Source organism: Bos indicus, chromosome 28 (genome assembly GCF_029378745.1).
Source record: "Bos indicus isolate NIAB-ARS_2022 breed Sahiwal x Tharparkar chromosome 28, NIAB-ARS_B.indTharparkar_mat_pri_1.0, whole genome shotgun sequence".
In the NCBI taxonomy this organism is placed as follows: Eukaryota; Metazoa; Chordata; class Mammalia; order Artiodactyla; family Bovidae; genus Bos; species Bos indicus.
Window position 1 is genome coordinate 6,114,323 of NC_091787.1, and position 21,981 is coordinate 6,136,303.

General features: G+C 43.9%; 1 protein-coding gene and 1 non-coding gene across 3 annotated transcripts in view; one reads left to right on the forward strand and one right to left on the reverse strand.

The window, feature by feature from the left end:
* Positions 1-21,981, reverse strand: part of PCNX2 (pecanex 2) — a 311,392-nt gene that overhangs the window by 91,206 nt on the left and 198,205 nt on the right. For both annotated transcript variants that reach the window (XM_070781873.1, XM_070781874.1), the window contains 2 exons: positions 17,354-17,462; positions 11,293-11,422 (listed from right to left, as the gene is read on the reverse strand). In XM_070781873.1, the coding sequence (XP_070637974.1) occupies positions 11,293-11,422; positions 17,354-17,462 (239 nt within the window). The remainder of the gene's footprint in view (positions 1-11,292; positions 11,423-17,353; positions 17,463-21,981) is intronic.
* On the forward strand, positions 12,421-12,494 carry TRNAK-UUU (transfer RNA lysine (anticodon UUU)). Its single transcript has one exon. It is a non-coding gene; the product is annotated as a tRNA-Lys (tRNA).

Sequence of the window (21,981 nt, forward strand, 5' to 3'; positions counted from 1 at the left end):
AGTCCTTGGGTTGGGAAGATCCCCTGGAGGAGGGCACAGCAACCCATTCCAATATTCTTGCCTGGACATTCTCGTGGACAGAGGGGCTTTGTGGGCCGCAGTCCTTGGGGTCACAAAGAGTCAGACACAACTGAAGCAAATGAGCAAGCAGACACTTGGGCAAGTTGTGTTCTGACTCGGGTCAGTCTAGGCCTGCCTGAGGGCAGAGGAGAGGTTTGGGACCAACGTCCGCTTCTGTGGAGGTGGCGGGGACACAGCCACCGACCTCTGCAGCACCTGGTGCTGACCCCATCGGGAGGGGCTGCACAGGGCTCGCTTGGGGACCCAGAGAGGGCCTTTCAGGAAAGGGAGACCCAGAGAAGGCCTTCCCGGAATGAGGCCCATGGGATCTCGGGCCCGGACTGCAGCCACCTTCCCTTCTAGACAGGCTCTTGGGACCGCACCTCTCGAGTCAAGAGCAAATGCTCTCACTGGCAGTCACTGGCTTTAGTTTGGGGTTTCTTGTTGTTTGTTTCTTTGTTTTTTGTTTTTGGTGTGGAAGGCATTTTGAGAAGTTTATTTCATAATGGGAAATGCTCAGGGCCTGAAATAAGGCCAGACCTGAGTTCATATCTTGGCTTGGCCACTGACTTGTTCTGTGACCTTGGGCAATTTATTTCACTGTCCTGACTTTCAGTTTTCTGATCTGTGAAATGAGAAAAATGAAATCCTACTTCCAGAGTGGGTGACAGGACAGCAATGAATATATTTGAGAAAGTGAGCAGGCGGCCACTACATGCAGAAAGGCAAGGCCCACTCCCATCAGTGCTACTGCTGCTTCGCTGTTTCCACTGCTTCAGTACGTGTGCGTCCAGGGCCCAACACACTCCTAGGTATGCGTTCAGGAGCTCTAGTGCCCTAAGACCTCTGATAAGGGAGCTTCAGGACTTTAACCCCTCAGCAACTGTGTCCAAGGGCTTTATAAAACATATGTGCTAAGTCGCTTCAATTATGTTCAACTCTCTGCAACCCCATGGACTGTAGCCCACCAGGCTCCTCTGTCCATGGAATTCTCCAGGCAAGAGTACTGGAATGGGTTGCCATGTCCTCTTCCAGGGGATCTTCTCAACCCAGGGATCAAATCCACACCTCTTATGTTTCCTGCATTGACAGGCAGGTTCTTTACCACTGGTGCTATGTGGGAAGCCCTTTTAAAACACACCCAAATAAATTGTGGGGTAGCTTCATTACAAGTTGAAATATGTAAATCCCTTTCTGGAAGAACCACAGACTTGAATTATAATGCTGCATTTTACTATTAACCCATAAGCCATATAAGCTTCCTGCTTTACACTTAAAAAATGTATTTTGAGAGAAATATCATAGTCCTTATATGTGGAATCTTAAATGATACAAATGAACTTACAAAAAAGAAACAGACTTGCAGACTTTTAGAAAATGAACTTAGAGAATGAGCCCGGGAAGGTGAATAGAAGGAAGGGACAGTTAGGAAGTTTGGAACAGACATGCACACAGTGCTATATTTAAAATGGATAACCAGTAAGGACCTACTGTACAGCACAGGGAACTCTGCTCAGCGTTCTGCAGCAGCCTGGAGGGAAGCGGGGGTTTGGGGGGAAATGGATGCATGTATTTGTATGACTGAGTCCTTTCACTCTTCACTTGAAACTATCACAACATTGTTTGTTAATCAGCTGTATCCCAACAGGGGCTTCCCCAGTGGCCCCGGTAAAGAACCCGCCTGCAATGAAGGAGACACAAGAGATGTGAGTTCAATCCCTAGGTTAGGAAGATCCCCTGGAGGAGGGCATGGCAACTCACTCCAGTATTCTTTCTGGGGAAATGCCATGGACAGAGGAGCCTGGCGGGCTACACTCCATGGGGTCATAAAAGAGTCAGACATGACTAAAGTGACTGAGCAGCAGCAGCAGCACATCCCAATATAAAATAAAAAGTGTTTAAAACAGAAAAACAAAATGCCTTTTGAGATGTTTACTGCTTTGCACGATGATCTTACAAACCACCCTTAAAACAACTTGCTAGGAAGAGAAAATCCAGCAAAATCCCTTCATTCTGAAAAAAGTAGAAAATAAAGTGTGAAGTTAAGAGTTTCTTTTTTGACTGCTTTAACCACGTCAGGCATCCATGACTCTGTCCAGCTCATCATCATTAACAAACCATGAATGAAGACCCAGATGATGACAGGCAAGCCCATCTGCAGGCAGTACAAGTGAAGGGGCTGGGGAGGTGATGAATGACGATGGACACATTGACCTGTGTAGATTGGAATGTTGAGTTGAAGCCAAGAAGTCGAGAGTAGATAGAGGAAATGGAAATTTCTGCCTTTCAGTAAAACATATACACATAAGAGTGGGCTGATGAAGACTTGGCTTGGCAATACTTTCAGTTCAGTTCAGTTCAGTTCAGTCACTCAGTCGTGTCCGACTCTTTGCGACCACATGAATCGCAGCACGCCAGGCCTCCCTGTCCATCACAAACTCCCAGAGTTCACTCAGACTCACGTCCATCGAGTTAGTGATGCCATCCAGCCATCTCATCCTCTGGCGTCCCCTTCTCCTGCCCTCAATCCCTCCCAGCATCAGAGTCTTTTCCAATGAGTCAGCTCTTTGCATGAGGTGGCCAAAATACTGGAGTTTCAGCTTCAGCGTCATTCCCTCCAAAGAAATCCCAGGGCTGATCTCCCAAGACTTTAGCAAAATAATTGAGGAGGTTTAGATTTTAAGATGCTGAAGCTCCAATACTTTGGTCACCTGATGTGAAGAGCTGACTCATTGGAAAAGAACCTGATGCTGGGAAAGATTCAGGGCAGGAGGAGAAAGGGACAACAGAGGAGGAGATGGTTGGTGGCATCACCAACTCGATGGACGTGAGTTTGAGCAAACTTCGGGAGACAGCGAGGGACGGAAGCCTAGAGTGCTGCACGTCCGTGGGGTCGCAAAGAGTCAGACACAACTTAGCGAATGAACAACAAGATTTTAAGAAGCATAAGTGAGAGCACAACATAGGACTTAGAGGAAGTAACAGGTCCCTTTACTGTGAATTGAGTAGGTGACACCTGGAGGTATCTGCTACGGAGGGCGTGGACAGGGAAATCTCAGGAAACATCTGGGTGAAGGCAGCTGAGATGTTCAAGGGCTAGACCATCTCACACCAAAAACAGAGAGGACAGTTTAGCCTGAAGCAGAGGGCTGAGAAGGGAAGGAAAGCTTCCTTCAAACCGTTAAAGGATGGCACAGGTGGAGCAAGGATGCACGTGCTTCAGGATCGGCAGGTATATCCAGGTGTACGGGGTATTTGGCTAATGCCCCGAGGAGTGGACCTAGTGCAGTAAGAGCCCACTACTGTGGCTGACGACGCTCACAAGGGTGCTGAGTGAGATACAAGGTCTGCTCCAGAGGAGTAGCAGAGGACTCCCTCCCTGTAGACAGCACAGGGGGTATTCTGTAATTCCGAAGGTCCAGCTAGTTTCCCTTCTATATTACAGTAACCCAGGAAGGGGCTGTGGAGTAACAAAGTAAGACCCATGAGAGCTCACTGAGACTAGCTGAAATATTTTGATCATCTATTCTGTTGTTTGATAAGCCACAAAAGAATGGCACTTGGGAGATCTCACTCTTTCCATTAAGGCAGCTTTGATGCTCAGAGAACAGAACCCAGGCTCTAGGACTGGCTAAAGCCTCAAAATAACCATAGCATCTGGAGGTGAGGACCAGCATTTACAGAGCATCTCACAGCACAGTGGCTGCGGATATGACGCTCCACGGTCTACACATGTGTTCTTTCGTGGGTTGCTATGGTTGTGTTCTGCCATTTCAGAAATGATTTCAGGTTGGTTGCAAGGAAACATAAAACATGTCTAGATTTACCTGAAGTAAAAGTTAAATGACAGCAGATAAAAATACAAGGAAGAAGGGACGTCCCTGGCAGTCCAGTAGTTAAGACACCATGGTTCCAACGTAGAAGACCCCAGATTCCATCTCTGGTCAGCAAACTAAGATCCCAAATGCCATGCAATGTGGCCAAATTTTAAAAAAACAAGGTCAAGAGGGAGAGGACACACATATATATACACTTATAGCTGATTCATGTTGTTGTTTGACAGAAAACAGCAAAACCTTGTATAGCAATTAGCCTCCAATTAACAATAAATTTTAAAAAATACAAAGAAGGAAAGCAAAATGGGTACAGGGTTAATTTTGTTTACAACTTCTAGGAGGCACATAGAGACAGTCATCCCATTTTACACAGGAGTTAACTGAGGCTCACAGGCTGAGTTTTGTTGACTATGAGGGCTACTTCATTTCTTCTAATAATTTCCTGAGAAATCTCTAAACAGGTCAAGAAGCAACAGTTACATCCAGACATGGAACAACAGACTGGTTCCAAACTGGGAAAGGAGTACGTCAAGGCTGTATATTGTTACCCTGCTTATTTAACTTATATGCAGAGCACATCATGTGAAATGGCAGGCTGGATGAAGCACAAGCTGGAATCAAGACTGCCAGGAGAGCTATCAACAACCTCAGATATGCAGATGACACCACCCTCAAAGCAGAAAGTGAAGAGAAACTAAAGAATCTCTTGACAAAAGTCGAAGAGGAGAGTGAAAAAGCTAGCTTAAAACTCAACATTCAAAGAAACAAAGATTGTGGCATCTGGTCCCATCACTTCATGGCAAATAGATGGGGAAACAATGGAAACAGTGGCAGACTTTATTTTCTTGGGCTCCCAAACCACTGCAGATGGTAACTGCACCCATGAAATTAAAAGATGCTTGCTCCTTGGAAGAAAAGCAATGACCAACCTAGACAGAATATTAAAAAGCAGAGACATTACTTTGCCAACAAAGGTCCATCTAATCAAAGCTACGGTTTCTCCAGTCGTCATGTATGGATGTGAGAGATGGACCATAAAGAAAGCTTGTGCCAAAGAACTGATGCCTTTGAACTGTGATGTTGGAGAAGACTCCTGAGAGTCCCCTGGACTGCAAGGAGATCCAACCAGTCCATCCTAAAGGAAATCAGCCCTGAGTGTTCATTGGAAGGACTGATGCTGAAGCTGAAACTCCAGTACTTTGGCCATCTGATGAGAAGAACTGACTGATTGGAAAAGACCCTGATGCTGGGAAAGATTGAAGGTGGGAGGAAAAGGGGACAACAGAAGATAAAATGGTTGGATGGTGTCACCAACTCGATGGACATGAATTTGAGCAAACTCTGGGAGTTGGTGATAGGGAAGCCTGGCGTGATGTAGTCCATGGGGTTGCAAAGAGTCAGACACGATTGAGTGACTGAATGGAACAGGCTGAATAATTTCTTAAAATCAAACACCAAATGGAGCATATGGACTGGGATTTTAACCAAGGTCTTTCTGAGTACCATCCCCGTCTCAGGAAGAGCTGAAGATGAAGTCACACTGATTATCTTCTTCCTGCTTAGGGTGGGACAAGACCATGACATCCGTAACTGAACAACAAAAAAAGCATGGAATGCAGAGCTGATTTTTTTTGTGAAGCAATCACATAGAATGACTCCCATCTTAAGCCAGCACAGCGGTCTCATGAACATGCTTACAGTATACTTGTTAACAAGGATGTCGTCCAGAACTACTTAACATTTTAAAACGAATCTGGACAATGTAATAGAAATATAACAACCATGAACTTTCATGTGCCCTTCAGGTGACTGTCACATGTGTCCCCTCATAGCTATGGCGTTTAACATTTTATAGAAGACTTTTGGAACTTCCCTGGTAGCTCAGTGGTAAAGAATCCACTTGCCAATGCAGGAGCTGTGGGTTCAATCCCTGAGTCAGGAAGACCCCCTGGAGAAGGAAATGGCAACTCACTCCAGTATCCTTCCCTGGGAAATTCCACGGAGAAGGGAGCCTGGCAGGCTACAGTCCACGGGGTCAAAAAAGAATTGGACATGACTTAGTGACTGAACAACAGAAGATATTGATGTATCAAAATCAAATCATTGTGAATGGAACTTTTCTTTCTTTAGGGCTGCTAAGTCAATTTAGTCATGTCCGACTCTGCGACTCTATGGACTGTAGCCCACCAGGTTCATAAGTCCATCGGATTCTCCGGGCAAGAATACTGGAGTGGGTTGCCATGCCCTCCTCCAGGGAATCTTCCTGACCAGTCCAACTCCTTTAGGACTGAGACAGTGGATGAAACAACCAGGGCCATGAGTCAAATGCTTTCCAGCCTAAACATTTGCTGCATGTTAATGATAAAGTTTGGTTATTTAGCAATTGTTTATATATAAAGAGAAGGATGATAAATCATAATATCAATATGTATTTCTAAAGCTCTTTAAAAGTACTCTCACATAAGAGGATTTATAAACATCAGGCACTATTATTACAGTGCATTTGCCATCACTGCCTGTAAATTAAATGGAGACACCAGGCAGAACTCATCAAGACTGATTTTAAAGACCCTCTTCGTTAAGAACAGTTTAATAGCGAACATTGTGTTGCGGCAAATGAAATCCAGATTATGAATTCCTTTCTCTTTTACATAATATTGTTGGACTTCATTAAGTTAAGAAATAGTCACACAACACCTACTGTAAGCAGAGCTGTTCTGTACATGCAACATAGGGACACAAAGATGAAAACAAAGAAGTCCAAACTTGGAAGTAGCATCAGTCACACCAATCTTTGGTACAATTTACGACAGCCACAGAGCAAATTTGTTTTCCAAAAGTGATGGCTTCAGTACCTCTCATCCTAAAAGTCCTTCCCGAACCTTCCATTCATCCATCAACAGGTGGAATGATTCTCTGAATCATTCAGAGATGCCTTTTGAATCTGTGTGGGTGGAAGTGGAGGTGTGTGGGAGGGAAGAGCATTGGATGAGAAGAACCTGGCCAAGGGAGGGCTGGGAATGAAAAATCTGAATATGTGATGTATGAAAAAGTACTGTGGAAGATAAGGACTGGGGTGAAGTGGGTCTGTATCTGTGCTGTCCAATACAGTAGCCTCTGGTCACATGCAGCTACTTAAATTTAAATTAATTAAAACTCGATGGAATTTCAACTTCAGCCACACTAGCCCTGTGGCGAGTGCTGGGAGGACTGCCAGGCTGGAAGAGGCAGACACAGAGCAGTTCTAGCAGTGCGGGGCTCTGGGGGACTTCTCCTCGTCGGGCAGCAATGAGCCAGCACAGACTTCGGAGACAGCGTGACCTGTGCTGCTTCTGGGGAATCAAGCGGAGAGCAGCTTACTTAGGCGGGCAGAGGGCACGTTTGTCACTGGCCCCCAGCAAGGAGCAGCGTTTCGGTACAGATTCTGCAGATCTCAAGACAGACCAAGCTGGGGCAAACTGACAGGCCAGAGTCACCAGGTAGCTGGTGACTTACTTACTGTTTCCACAGAGAATGAAAATTGTCCCAGGGGACTTCCCTGAAGTCCAGTGGTTAGGACTCTGCCCTTCTAATGCAGGGGCCATGGCTTTGATCCCTGGTAGGGGACTGAAGATCCCACACACAGCAAAAAAAAAAAAGAAAAGAAGCTGGCTCCATTAGGGTACAGGGCTCACTGGAGTCTTGCAAAAACCAAAGGCAGCTTTAAAAGGTCTGGAAGAGAAATCAGAGGACTGGAAAGTGAGGGAGCAGAGGTGGAGAGGGAGAGGGAGCCAAGCGAGGAGACGATAAGGGCTCTTCATCACACCCCCAGGGTGAGGCTGGCGACCCTGGTGCCCACTGGCAGACTGCGCTCACTAATACACAGAGAGGAGAGTATCTCTTAGCTGGGACAGTTAGTAAACAATCAATTACACTAACAACTGCTTCTCTGCATCAGACTGAAAAGAAAGTAATGGGAATGGCTACAGAGACACTCACAAATAAGAATAATGAAAGTCATTAGTGCTCGAAATAAAAACCAACAGTTTCAGATACAGAGAATGAGCTTTCCAGAGGGCCGGCAGGGATCTAGATGAGATTTCCTGCCATTTCCTTTCCGGGTTCCCACCACTCTCACTGTTCCAAACTCCATCTCCGATCTTTTAAGCAGATGACCACAGGGCTCTGTATTCTGAGGCTTAACACAAGGTGACAAGAGACTTTCAGCTGGCTGGCTTCTGCATCCGCATCTCTCCCTGCCCCCACCAGCTGGGCTGAATGTCTTCTCCAACTTGGCTCCTTCAGAGAGACCTAATGAAGACAGGACATCCTCATACATACCCACAGAGCCTGCTGTGCCCTTCTCATCCCAGGACAGCCGACCAAAGCCTCCACATGTAACAGAGTGCTAACCTGAGCATCATCATCTCTTTGTGTGGCTGAATAAGGAAACACTCAAGCAGCCCATATTTTTAAGTAACCTGCATAAACCTACAATTCATATCTCAGTGTATCATCCTGAATGGGTGGCTGACTCTTGGAAGTGAGGAAACTAAATAAGAAAATACATAACTTGTATTGCACAGGTGTTAGGATGACTCCCCTCAATAAAAGCATCTCACAAAGATTTCCCCATTTCCCTTTCTATGGGAAACCAGACAATCCTAAAGGAAATCAACCCTGAATATTCACTGCAAGGACTGATGCTGAAGCTGAAGCTCCACTACTTTGGCCACCTAATGTGATGAACAGTCTCACGGGGAAAGACCTGATGCTGGGAAAAACTGAAGGTAAAAAAAGAAGGGGGTAGAGAATGAGATGGTTAGATAGCATCACTGACTCAATGGACAGACAGGAATTTGAGCAAACTCCAGGAGATAGTGAAGGACAGGGGAGCCTGGTGTGCTGCAGTCCATGGGGTTGCAAAGAATCAGACACAACTTAGTGACTGAACATCACCCCCTCCAGTTCAAAGGGGATGCCTTTTGCTTATCAAATTCTTCCCTGGCCCCCTACCAAAAACTGGTTTTCAAACTTATCTGAGAACAGGAGACAAAAAGAAATCTTTTATGCTGAAGATCACCTTTAAAATATCATGCACTTTCCTGAATAGTTAAAAAGCCTATGAGATTGACACACCTCTTATTCTCAAGTATTTGTACCTTCCAGAAGATTTTCCGAGCTCCACAAAAGTCCCCCAAATTGTTTTCTCCTTAAGAAGCTTAAAGACAAGCCAGTGCTGCTGACTTTCTTTTCTTTCTGACTCTGTAAATATGCCCAGCATCTCTTTGCATGCATGACTCACTCAGTCATGTCCAATTCTTTGCCACCCCATGGACTGTAGCCCACCAGGTTCCTCTGTCCATGGGATTTTCCAGGCACAAATACTGGAGTGGGTTGCCATTTCCTTCTCCAGGGGATCTTCCTGACCCTGGGATTGAATCCGCATGTCCTTCGTCTCCTGTACTGCAGGCAGATTCCTTTACCATTGAGCTACCTGGGAAGTCCCAGCATCTATTTAGACAAATGCAAAAGAGACTCTTGCTTACATGTAAATTTCAAGATGGCTTCACTTGTACAGCAACAAGCCCACCTTTTCGAAGGTGGAATCTGCCAGACACAGGCGAGGCCTTCCCACCTCCTGGTGGTCTCACAGCACTGACTCACCTTGGGGTGCTCCAGTTTGGTTCGATTTCCCCAGGACCCCTAAATGTGAGCTCCCAGAGATGGTTAGCACAGTCGGGCAGGGCGGGGGGGAGACAAGAATTCCAGGCAGGGCAGTCAGAGAAGAGTCCCACCAGTGCAGGCCCATGTGGCAGTTACTGGGTTCGAAGTGCTTTATGACTATTAACTCATATTCCCCCACAAGGCTGTGAAGTAGGCCTTATTCCTTTGGCCCCATTTTACAGAAAAGAAGAGAAAGGAGTGAGGTCACCTACATCAAATGATGAAGGTGAGGTGTGAGCCCTGGCAGGCTGGCAGCCCGTGCTGGGTGTTCATCATAACATCCTATTCCATTCACATAAACCGTCTAACCGCATGTATCTCCTGATGTAACTCTGGCCTCTGCGACACATGCAGGCACATTGTGAAGTGGCAGTGTGATTGTGCTAAGTCGCTTCAGTCGTGTCTCACTCTGTGCAGCCCTATGGAAGCCTGCCAGGTTCCTCTGTCCATGGGATTCTCCAGGCAAAATACTGGAGTGAGTTGCCATTTCCTTCTCCAGGGGATTTTCCCAACCCAGGGGTCAAACGTGTGTCTCTTCTGTCTCTTGCATTGGCAAGTGGGTTCTTTACCACTAGTGCCCCCAGGCAGAGCCATGGGCAACGTAGATACATTACAGAAGATGGATTAGGGCTTGGATGGGAAGCCCAGGTATGGCTTGTAAATGAGGGCAAAGGAGACAACCCGGCTGGAGACAGGCCGGCTCATCTTGCCCCCTCCTCCGGCTGTTGTTCTCAGGCCCTCCCCCAACAAATCATTAATGGCTCTTGAAAGTTTCTCACAGAACCATTACTTCCCACCACGTCGGACAAAATCATGGCCCTAGTGGGATTTCCCTGGTGCTCCAGTGGTTAACACTCTGCCTTCCAATGCAGAAGACAAGAGTTTGATCCCTAATCAGAGAACTAAGATCCCACATGCCGTGTGGCCCAACCGAGAAAAAACAAAAAAAGACAGCTCTGGCTCCATCACTGTTTGCTTGAGGAAATTTACGACTGACCAGTACAAATAGCACATGCATCATCTTCTACAAGGTCAACGGTGCTGAGAAAAACAATGGTGTGCTCACTTTGAGCTGTGATGCATGCACACTGGTACACGCATGACATGTATATTTCAAAGGCCCACAGAAGGCAGATGAGCCCCCAAGAAGCAATCTGATCCAATGACTAGACCATGGTTCCTAAGACAACCTGTCAAGAGCAACTGTTACGAGTGGGCAGTGATTGCTATATTTAAAATAGATACCAAAAAGGAACTACTGCATGGAACAGGGAACTCTGCTCAATGTTACATGGCAGCCTGGATGGGAAGGAAGTTTGCTGGAGAATGGATACATGTATATGTATAGCTGGGCCCCTTCATGTTCACCTGGAACTATCACATTGTTAATCGGCTAAACCCCAACACAAAGTAAAAAGCTTTTTTTTAAAAAAAAAAAAAAAAAAAGAATGGACAGTGATAACTCATTTTCCTTCACAACTGGTGAAACCTAGACTGGTACCAACTACAAATTTGCCATCAGTAGACTTGGCCCAGAACCTGGAAGCTGAGTGGATGGTCTGGTGCAGGGTTAGGATGGGGTCGCTAGGAGGAGAAAACCTGATGCCTGGACTTCTCATAGACAAAGGTCGAGGAGCATCCTGAACTCAAGTCTTAGCAAAGCAAGTCAGTAATGATTTTAGGATCTTACTTGTAGTTTTTCTCCCAGAATTTCACTGGCCTGACATACGATGTGATAAAAATGACACTCCCAAGAAATGGGCTCAGTGGAGTAGAAACGATGGATGTGGCAAACGTCTGAAAGAAAAGCATGGCAGAATCTGAGAATTTTGAGTTAAGGCTCAAAAAGTGTGTTCATTGTTATTTTTCTAAATAATATTTGAGATTTTAACAAGTTTATATGAAAGCCATTTTTCCCACCAAGGAAAGAAAGACGGGCATCCCTGTGATGGCTGTAGGTACATTTTTGGAAATGTAAAACTTTCAGTAGTATCCTGCTAGGTCTCATGTATCACCACTGCGAAAACCAAAGGATTCTTATAAAATTCCCAGCAGTCTCAGCACAATTCATGGCAAAGATTTAATATCTAAGATTTGAAAAGAACAGTGCTTTTTCCTGAGATGACATTAACTGAACCAGACATACTGTGGCACATTTACTAAAGTACTAAGCAGTTCTATAAATAATTAAAATTAAATTATACTTTGAAAGTAAATAAATACCATTGTCTGGGAAGACAGCATCTCTGTTCCTCAAAGAATCTTTTCCCACTATTCAAAAATCTGTGTCTTTTATCACACACTGAACACCAATAGATCAATTCAATTAAAAAAAGAAAAAAACCCAGCTTATATCTGGTTTACAAGTTAAAAACGTGTACACATAAAGTCACAGCGTGCTGCCAGCTAAGTCATCTCCCTAGTACTCTGTATGGGTTTCCTACTTGCTGGCATGCCTCAGCTTTACATACTCCGATCAGAAATGTAATTGTCCAAAATTAAAATAAGTATGGCTCTAATTTTTGGCTTAAGCTCAACTAATTGACCTCTGGAAATCCAGGGGAGGTGTAGAGGGCTGGTCCCTCCCCAGTTTCCCACCATCACTGGGGAACTTCCTCCAGCTGTCAATCACGGTCACATCACTGTGGTTCGGGGCTGATGGTGGGGCCTGAGGGGAAGAGTCAGAGGAGCGGAGGCGGCAGAGGTCAGTGGGGAGCCAGACTGCCCAGGTTTTACATGCGCACGTGATTCCTCGTCCTTCAGGGTGAGGGCCTGCTTGATTCTACTGCAGCTCTGATCTGATTTATAAGGATGGGGCTTCTCTGATGGTCCAGTGGTTAAGACTCTGCACTTTTAATACAGGGGACACAGGTTCGATCCCTGGTCAGGAAACTAAGGTCCACATACTACAGGGCAGGGCCAAAAAAAAAAAATCTGATCTCCTCTAAGGCTGATTTTCCCACCTGGAAAATGTGCCTTTTTCTCATTGTTGCACAATTGGAGGTCTTATTTCTTTAGCCCATCTTTAAAAAGTTCCAGTGGATAGTAAGAAATGCCTCCATGCTGGTCACAGATAGGAGGGCTCTGTGTTTCATTACCTACCGGAACACAGAAGGGCTTTCCCATGTTATCAATGGCAGGGCTTTCGTGATATGGGCCTTCAGAGACCCATTTACGTATAAATACAGAGGTGTGAGTGAACCTTGTCTGTCTATGGGCACTTCCTGAGCATTTTCATAGATGCAAAAGTTTTTCTTCATTTGTAACTATGTCTTTTTCTTTTTTTCCCCCAACTTGCTGTTTATTTCCAAACATCTTGAGGCGTGAAATGGCACACCTGCCATTAATAATCGTGTTGAACTGTTTGGGTAACAAAAGGTCTCGCTTGTGCTACAATTTCAGTCCAGTTCCCTTTATTCTGACATAGGTCCAAATGCAGAATCAGTTTTTTGTTAATTTGAAAACTGGAAAGATCTAAATATCTCTACTACATGGGACTTCCCTGGTGTTCCAGTGTTTAAGAATCTGCCTTGCAATGCAGCAGACGTGGGTTCAACCCCTGGTTGGGGAACTAAGATCCCACATGCCACCAGGCACCTAATCCCATGTGTTGCAACTAGTGAGACCACTCACTGAAACAAAGACACAGAACAGCCAAAATATAGATTAAAAAAAATTTTTTAAACAAAGTATCAACAATCAAGAATTTAAAAAAATACCTCTGCCACAAAACATACCAATCTACTACACCTCCATCATCAGAAGTAAAAGGAACTACACAGGAGATGTCACTGAGAAAAGGTGCTGAAAAAGCAGAGTGGGGTCACAGGGGAGATTCCTGACAAGTGGGGTGTTGTGGGGAGGGGGCGGGGGAAGGAGAGAAGAGAGGGACATCCACTCTGGCAGGTTCAGGGGGCCCTGTGGGGTTAGAAGAACCAGGACAAAGTAAGCGGAAGCCAGGCCAGGCCGCAGGCTGGGTGGGCTGGCACTGCCATTCTTTTCGCTTCTAAACATGTCCCCAAAGAGGATGCTATCCGTTTTTTAAACACCAGAAACAGTTATCCAGACATTAAGAAATGAGGAAAATATTGCTAGCTTATGAAGTCCAAATTTGGTAGGAAAGAAAATGAAGTGTAGTAGGTCAGAAGTAGGGCAGCAGTGAACAGAAGGCCTCATAGGTTATTTTATTTAGGGACCATCAGTAAATATATATATATATATATTTATAAATATATATATGTATTTTAATATATATCAGTAAATATATATATATATATATACATATATATATATATATAAATACAGAGGACCGTGACTATAACAACCAAGGCAGTGCTGAGAAACATGCAGCCTTCTTTGTTGAGAGCCAAGAGGCGGGCCTAAGGGGTAGATGGTTGTTGCTGTTCAGTTGCTAAGGATGGAGACTCCTTAAAAAGGTTCAGGCATTTAAAATGAAAATGTTCAACATTAATACTTAAAAACGTAATTGGAAGCTCAAAATGACATGCCAAACAGAAAGCAGTCTTTCCAATACACACATTTAATAGAGCAAATCTGGCTAACTCTAATTATTTGAAGATAATGGTCTTGCATGGTCTCTACACATATTAAAAGGGTGAGCATTCTCATCCTTCCCTGGAGGTTACAAGCTCATAAGCTAACAGAGGTGACTGAGGGACAAAACATGCTAGGACTGGAAAAAGCAATTTACTAAACAGTGACCTGCTGGCCTGAAAGTTAATTCAGTTTCAAAATGGAGCAAATTAGTCCCTTCTCAATGCCAGGATGGAACCCACAGCTTCCTAATAGAGTGATAGAATCGTTAACATTTCAAAATTAGTCAAGATCCAGGGCTGGCATTTAGGAACCTGATAGCTTCATCCTGATGGCATATATATCTGGTTTCTTAAATGATCTCATTATATTCTGACTGGTATGATGTTGGGCTCCAAACAGCAAATAGTTACCTTTACAATGGGCTTCCCAGGTGGCTCAGTGGTAAAGAATCCGCCTGCCAAGCAGGAGATCAGGGTTCGATCTCTGAGTTGGGAAGATCCCCTGGAGAAGGAAATGACAAGCCGCTCCAGTATTCTTGCCTGGGAAATCCCACAGATAGAGGAGCCTGGAGGGCTACAGACCATGGGTCATAAAAGAGTTGTGCATGATTTAGTGACTAAACCACCACCATCACCACCTTTACAACAGATCCAGGATGGGAAGGTGTATTTGGGTGATGAGGAAGGTGCTGAAGCTCCTGTAGGTCATCACACCAGCTGTGGTCAGGCTCCACGACCACTGAAGTGTCTGTACCTGAGCAGAGGCAGGTGGGTGTCACTGATGGGAACAGTTTTCGGAACAAAGCATGAGGACTGATTGTGTCTGAAAATCAAATCCATCATCATGAACACTGTTGTTGTTTAGTCACTGAGCCATGTCCGGCTCTTTGCGACCCCATGGACTGTAGCCCACCAGGCCCCTCTGTCCATGGGATTTTCCAGGCAAGAATACTAGAGTGGGTTGCCATTTCCTTCTCCAGGGGATCTTCTCCAGCTGGGGATCAAACCCGTGTTTCCTACACTGGCAGGTGGATTCTTTACCTTTGAGCCACCAGGGAAGCCCATCACAAACATACTTAGATGTAGTGCCCGCCGTGCTCCATCTGAGATAGATGCATTTGTATTCAGAGGAATTATCAAGTGCCAGGTACCACATGCCTGTGTGTGACCCCTCAGCACACATAAAGGTCAGGTAATTGAAACTTATGGCTCCCAGAACAGGTGTAATTCAGCTACAGAACTGCAAGGAGTAATTAGTATTACTAAATTCATTGAACAAGGCAGAAGAAGCCACAAGAAATGCTACAGATCTCTGTGAGACCAAATTTAGGATAAAATTGGAAAACACTACTTCAAGTTTTAAATTCTTAGTCCAACTCCTCAGCTGCAAATTTATATCCATCTCATCTTTTTCATTTAATAAACAGGCTTTAAATTCTAGACAGGATACCCAAGACATGCACCAGAAATAAATAAAAATCCCCTCACTCTTTTATCTCACTGTCTTTGTTTTAAAGGACTCTGTTTAGAAAAACTAAAATGACTGCCACTGTAGAAAATGAATGTTATTATAAAGGGGTGGTATACAAGCTCACACTTTTGCGATCATTTTTCCTGAGCTTGTTCTGCCAAATAAGCATGAAACACTTTACAAATATCAATGCAGGTCTAAGAATAGGAATATGGAGAATGTGCGTTTTGAGGACAGCTTTGGGTATGATTAATTTTTTTAAAAAACAAATGAGTCAGAAGGACAGCATTTAAAAATATATATAGAACACATTATCACTTTACAAATGTGTGTATTAGATACTCAGTAGTCTGACTTTTGGGGGCCCCATGGACTGTAGCCCACCAGGCTCCTCTGTCCATGGGATTCTCCAGGCAAGAATACTGAAGTGGGTAGCCATTCCCTTCTCCAGGGCATATTCCTGACCCAGGGATCAAATCCAGGTCTTCCTCACTGCAGGCAGATTCTTTACCATCTGAGCTACCAGAGGATAACAAATATCCCAAATAAATTTCTACCACTGTACTCAAAGTTGAGATCCCAGGGGTTCCTTAAGAATTGTCTTGAGAAGCCTCATGTAACCTCCAGGGAAGAAAGCTCCATGTGGCCATTAAAACAAGCTCACAGCACCCACAGTAGATGCCAGCCAAGACTGCGCTTCACACACATCAGTGGATGAGAATCCCAGGGAGGCTTGTGAAGATGGAGATTTCAGGATTCCCCCTTTAATGTGGTTTTCAAGGTATGTGCTGACCTCAGGAATCTGCTTATTTAATAAGCTCCTCTAAGGATTCTGATACAGGAAGTTCCTGGACCACAACTCAGGAAACACAAACTAAAATGTATAAATTTAGTGGGAAGAAAAGTCTTTGAGGGAGGGCAAATTTTAGGCCTGAGTTAAGAATCTTTTATTTACTCTCTCTGTCTTCAAGAATATTCTTGATTTTTCTCTCTCCCTCTCTCCAAATACATACACACACACACACACACACACACACACACACACACACACAATTTAGCTGTGTCAAAATGATCTTTAGTAGGAGCATGTCAAATTGTTTTGAAGTAAATTAAAACTAATCATCATTATGGAAACACTTAAAAATAGACGAGGAAACCAAATGAAACTATGAATGATACAACTAGGATCCTTGGCTAATGACAATTGTAAAACAAAACCATAAATATTTTTTTTGGTCTTCAAAGATATTTGAGTAATTCTGTTTTTGCCCAATTCTGGGTCATTGGACATTCTTCAAGTATATGATAACCAAACTGTGTTTTAATATAATGTTATATAATCAAAAATAATATATCAATAATAATATTTATAACATTTAATAATATCGAATTAATTTGCACTATTTTGCACAAGTAATCCAAATCATTTAAGTGGTGATTTAAAAGACATGATATCTTAATGCAGATGTGGTCGTGGAAAATGGAAAAATCAGAAGAAATTAAGCCACTCCTGAATATGCATTAAGAAACAGGAAGACTTCCAAATTAAGAAATATCTCTTAAGGCTAAGTGCCTAAAAGGAAGCCACAGTGCCTCCCCAGGTCCCCATTAAAATGTAATCTTAAAGACTTTAAAACCTTTTTATTGCCAAGGTTCAATGAAAAGCTCACATCCGTGAAATGTGAATCTGAGCCAGGGGGTGAAAACAGAAGCAGAAAGGATACGAGGGATTGCAAAGAGCTGAGCGAACACGTGAAAGGAGGAACCCCAAGCCATCTGCCAAGGAGCCACATAGGTCAGGACGAACTGCAGCTTGTGAAGCAGGTCCCCGAGCTGAAAGCGAAAGACAGAGAAGCATCAGTGACGACAACCACAGTGGCAGCCATGTCAGTTGGTGAGAGAGCCTGTGTTAAAGGTACAAAGCCACAGTGCGACGATCATTACTCCTCCTACTGTTACCTTCTGGGAAACGGAATACTTTGAGAAATGAAACTATTTCCTCACGTATCAGTAAACAAAGGATGTCACAGTCATCAGCGTCCACCGGTGAGCTCTGAGGAAACTCAAGAAAGGAAAGAATGCCTGTCATCTAGCAGCCAGTAGACTGTAGCCACTCCCTATGGTGAGTCCTGAGGAACATCAGGATGTGAAAACATAGAATACTGGCCCCAGATAGCTGAGGTGCTGCTGCTGCTAAGTCGCTTCAGTCATGTTCAACTCTGTGCAACCCCATAGACGGCAGCCCACCAGGCTCCGCCGTCCCTGGGATTCTCCAGGCAAGAACACTGGAGTGGGTTGCCATTTCCTTCTCCAATGCATGAAAGTGAAAAGTGAAAGTGAAGTCACTCAGTTGTGTCCGACTCTTAGCGACTCCATGGACTGCAGCCCATCAGGCTCCTCCATCCATGGGATTTTCCAGGCAGGAGTACTGGAGTCGGGTGCCATTGCCTTCACAGCAAAGGAATGATTTCAATAAGCCCAGACTCATGCATCTTCCCATACACAGAAAAGCACTAAATTCCTTAACCTGACCTACCTGGTTTCTTTAATTAACAACCATATTTTGATGTTTCTACTACCTGCCCTTTGTTGCAAAACTCCTATATATCCTAGCTCCTTGCCTCGCCCCCTTAGAGTAGTTTCACAGAGCTATCTGAAATGCTGTCTCCTGGGCTACAGTTCTCATTTTGCCCCAAATAAAACTTAACTTGCAACTCTCAAGTTGTGTACATTTTTCTCAGCACTTCCTTTGTCTCATATGCAAGACAGCTGTTCAAGGGGACTTTCAAACAGCAACAAGATGATCAGAGGAAACCTTGTGTGGTTAATTTCACCAAGTTAATGATATGGTATATCTCTGTGTTTCTTAAAGGAATACTCAGAGCTTGGTCTTTCCTCCTCCATACTTGGGTCTTTCAGGGAAAGATTTATACAAAACCCCATCATGATGGACACTGCTCAAGTTTTTTGTGTATGGACTTCAGCCTACCTCTTCAGTCACTCTTCCCGGAGAAAACTGCTCCACAGGATTGAATTGCAAGTTACAAAGTGCTTTAGAGAGCCAAGATGGGCTATGGGAGCTGCTGCATTAATTTGCTAGACAAGCCAGCACAGGAGAAAGCTGAGTTCTGGGGAGAAGCAGGGGTTGGGGAGAAGAGACCTTATGTGGCCTAAGGATGAACACGAGGGGGAAAGTGCCCAGTGGTTTGGGCTGGAGATCCAGAATATAAATGTGCTGGAAAGGATGAAGAGGGCCAGATTCATGGACTGCAGACCCCTGCTTTGTAGACAGCAGTGACTGATGGACCCCAGATGTGAAATTCTATGGCTGTCACTTCTAGAGGCAGTCAGTAAGTAGCAACATGCTTCCTAAACTCCACATACACTCTTCACCAATAATGGAGACCTCATTTTTTAAAAAACTGAACTATAGTTGATTTACAATGTTGTGTTAGTTTCAGGTATACAGCAAGTTGATTTTGGTTATACATATGCCTATTTATTCTTTTTTTCAGATTCTTTTCCCTTACAGGTTTGGGAAATGGAATATTTCCTGCTGTATCAGTAAGGAAAGGATGTCACAGTCACCAGTGATTGCAGCCCTCCCATGCAAACTAATGGCCCTGAGGAGAGTCAGGGAGGAAAGAGTACCTGTCATCTAGCAGCCATCACACTGCAGCTAGTCCCCACTGTGAGCCCTGAGGAAATGCAGGATGTGAAAACCGGATACTGGAGCCAGACAGCTGAGGTGCGTATCAAAGGAATGATTTCAGGGAACCCGACTCTTGCATCTTCTCATACACAGAAAAGCACCAAATTCCTTAACTTGAGATATCTGGTTTTCTTTAATTAACAATAATCTTTTGATGTTCCCAACTACCTGCCCTTTGTTGCAAAACTTCTGTATAACCTGGCTCTTCCCCTTGCCTCCTCAGAGCCGTTCTCTCAGGGTTTCTTGACATGCCGCCTCCCAGGACTGAAGTCCTAAAAATTCCCGCCAAATAAAACATAACTCAAGTTTTAGGTTGTGAATAATTTTTTGTCAACGTATTATTACCAAATACTAATTACAGAATACCTGTGCTATATAGTAGGTTCTTGTTGGTTATCTATTTTATATATAGCAGTATATATATGTTAATCCCAAGCTCCTAATTTACCCCTCCCCACCCTTTCCCCCTTGGTCACCATAAGTCTGTTTTCTATGCCTGTGGGTCTATTTCTGTTTTGTAAATAAGTTCATTTGTACCATTTTTTTTAGTTTCTTCATATAAGCAATATCATATGTCTTTCTCTGTTTGACATAATCTCTAGGTCCATCCGTACTGTTGCAAATGGCATCATTTTATTCTTTTTATGGCTAGTATTCCATAATAATGGAGAATTCAAATGGCAGGATGTGTTGGTTTCTAGACTGGTTAGCATATGAGATAGTAAGATACATTCACCAGACTCATGATGTCAAAAGAGAAGGAAAAATAGAACTCTTAACGAGCCTCAGTAAATGTGACATAGAACATCAGAAGATCACAATGAAAAGAAAGCAAAGGCTGGAAAATGGGCCACTGAGGAAAGAAAGGTTCAAGGAACCAAGATAACTTAGCCCGTCAGTGAAAGGTCACATCTGTGATTTTGGAACCAAAAGATGAGGTTAACCTGAATTGTTTCATGAAAATGTCATGAGGAAAAGTGAGGTTAATTAGAATCCTCTTCAAATCTTCCTCTCGCTTTTCTTATCTTCCCACATTCTCATCAATATCCTGGGTTTGGAGACTAATTTTAGAGTTAAACTTCCTTGGACCGGCTACAGAAGATGAACCAAGGACAGATGTTCTCTCAAAGGCACAGCAAATCAGGAGCTCTTGAGACGTGACCTCATCTGGTCGTGCAAGAGCCCCATGGTCTAAATGTGTCCCCTGGGGACCCTGGTCACACACCTAGCAGTGAAGAGTCAGAGGCAGAGAGAAGGCAGAGGATAGAGCAAGGGAGAGAAGGGAAAGAAGCAGAGACAATGGAGAGGACAGAGGTGGAATAAAGAGAAAGGAAAAGTGGAAGAGAAAGATGATGCAACTGGACCAGAAGAACTGTGAAGGAATATGAATTCTGGGTAAGAAAAACAAACATTTTTTCCCAGTAACTTTCACGTTCTTCCCTCTGGCTCACTGACATCCACCCGAGAGCTGACTTCAACTGGCTTTCGTTCTTTCAGAAAGTCCACTTTAGTTTTAATCAAGCGGTTGGTTTAAGCTTCTTGAACCCTGGATTTGGATGGGTCTCCAAGGCTCTGGGGGCCTTTGAGATGCCCAAAATTGAGAGAACAGCAGTTTACTCTCTCACGTCAGCTTGAGGTTGTATCTTTAAGGTTCACAAAAAGTGAGTCCTCTCCCAAACCATGGTTCAAATGTTCCCAGTGGCAGTATTTACAATAGCCAAGACATGGAAGCAACTTAAGTGTCCATCAACAGATGAACAGATAAAGATGTGGTACATATATATAACTGAATATTAATCAGCCATAAAAATAATGAAATAATACCATTTGCAGGAATACAGATAGACCTAGAGATAAGCACACTAAGAAAGCCAAAGACAAATATCATATAATATCACTTATACACAGAATCTAAAAAAAATGTATACAAATGACCTTACTTACAAAACAGATTCACAGACTTAGAAAACAAACTTCTGGTTACCAAAAGGGAAACATGGTGTTGGGGGGATAAATTGAGAGTTTGGGATTATCATATACACACTGCTGCTGCTGCTAAGTCGCTTCAGTCATGTCCGACTCTGTGCGACCCCATAGACAGCAGCCCACCAGGCTCCCCCATCCCTGAGATTCTCCAGGCAAGAACACTGGAGTGGGTTGCCATTTCCTTCTCCAATGCATGAAAGTGAAAAGGGAAAGTGAAGTCGCTCAGTCATGTCCAAGTCTTCGCGACCCCATGGACTGCAGCCCACCAAGGCTCCTCCGTCCATGGGATTTTCCAGGCAAGAGTATTGGAGTGGGGTGCCATTGCCTTCTCCCATATACACACTACTGTATTTAAAATAAATAACCAACCAGGATCTACTGTGCAGCACAGGGAACTCTGCTCAATATTCTGTAATAACCTAAATGGGAAATGAATATGAAAAAGAATGAATATATGTATACGTACAACTGAATCAATTTGCTGTACACCAGAAACTAACACAACATTGTTGATCAACTATACTTCAAAATAAAATAAAATTTTTTTAATTAGTCCTCTCCCCACCTGACTTCCCACCAGTTAAAGATGATGTGGACAGACAGGTCAAACACAGACTCAAACTCTTGACTCACTTCTCTTAAAAGATATGATTC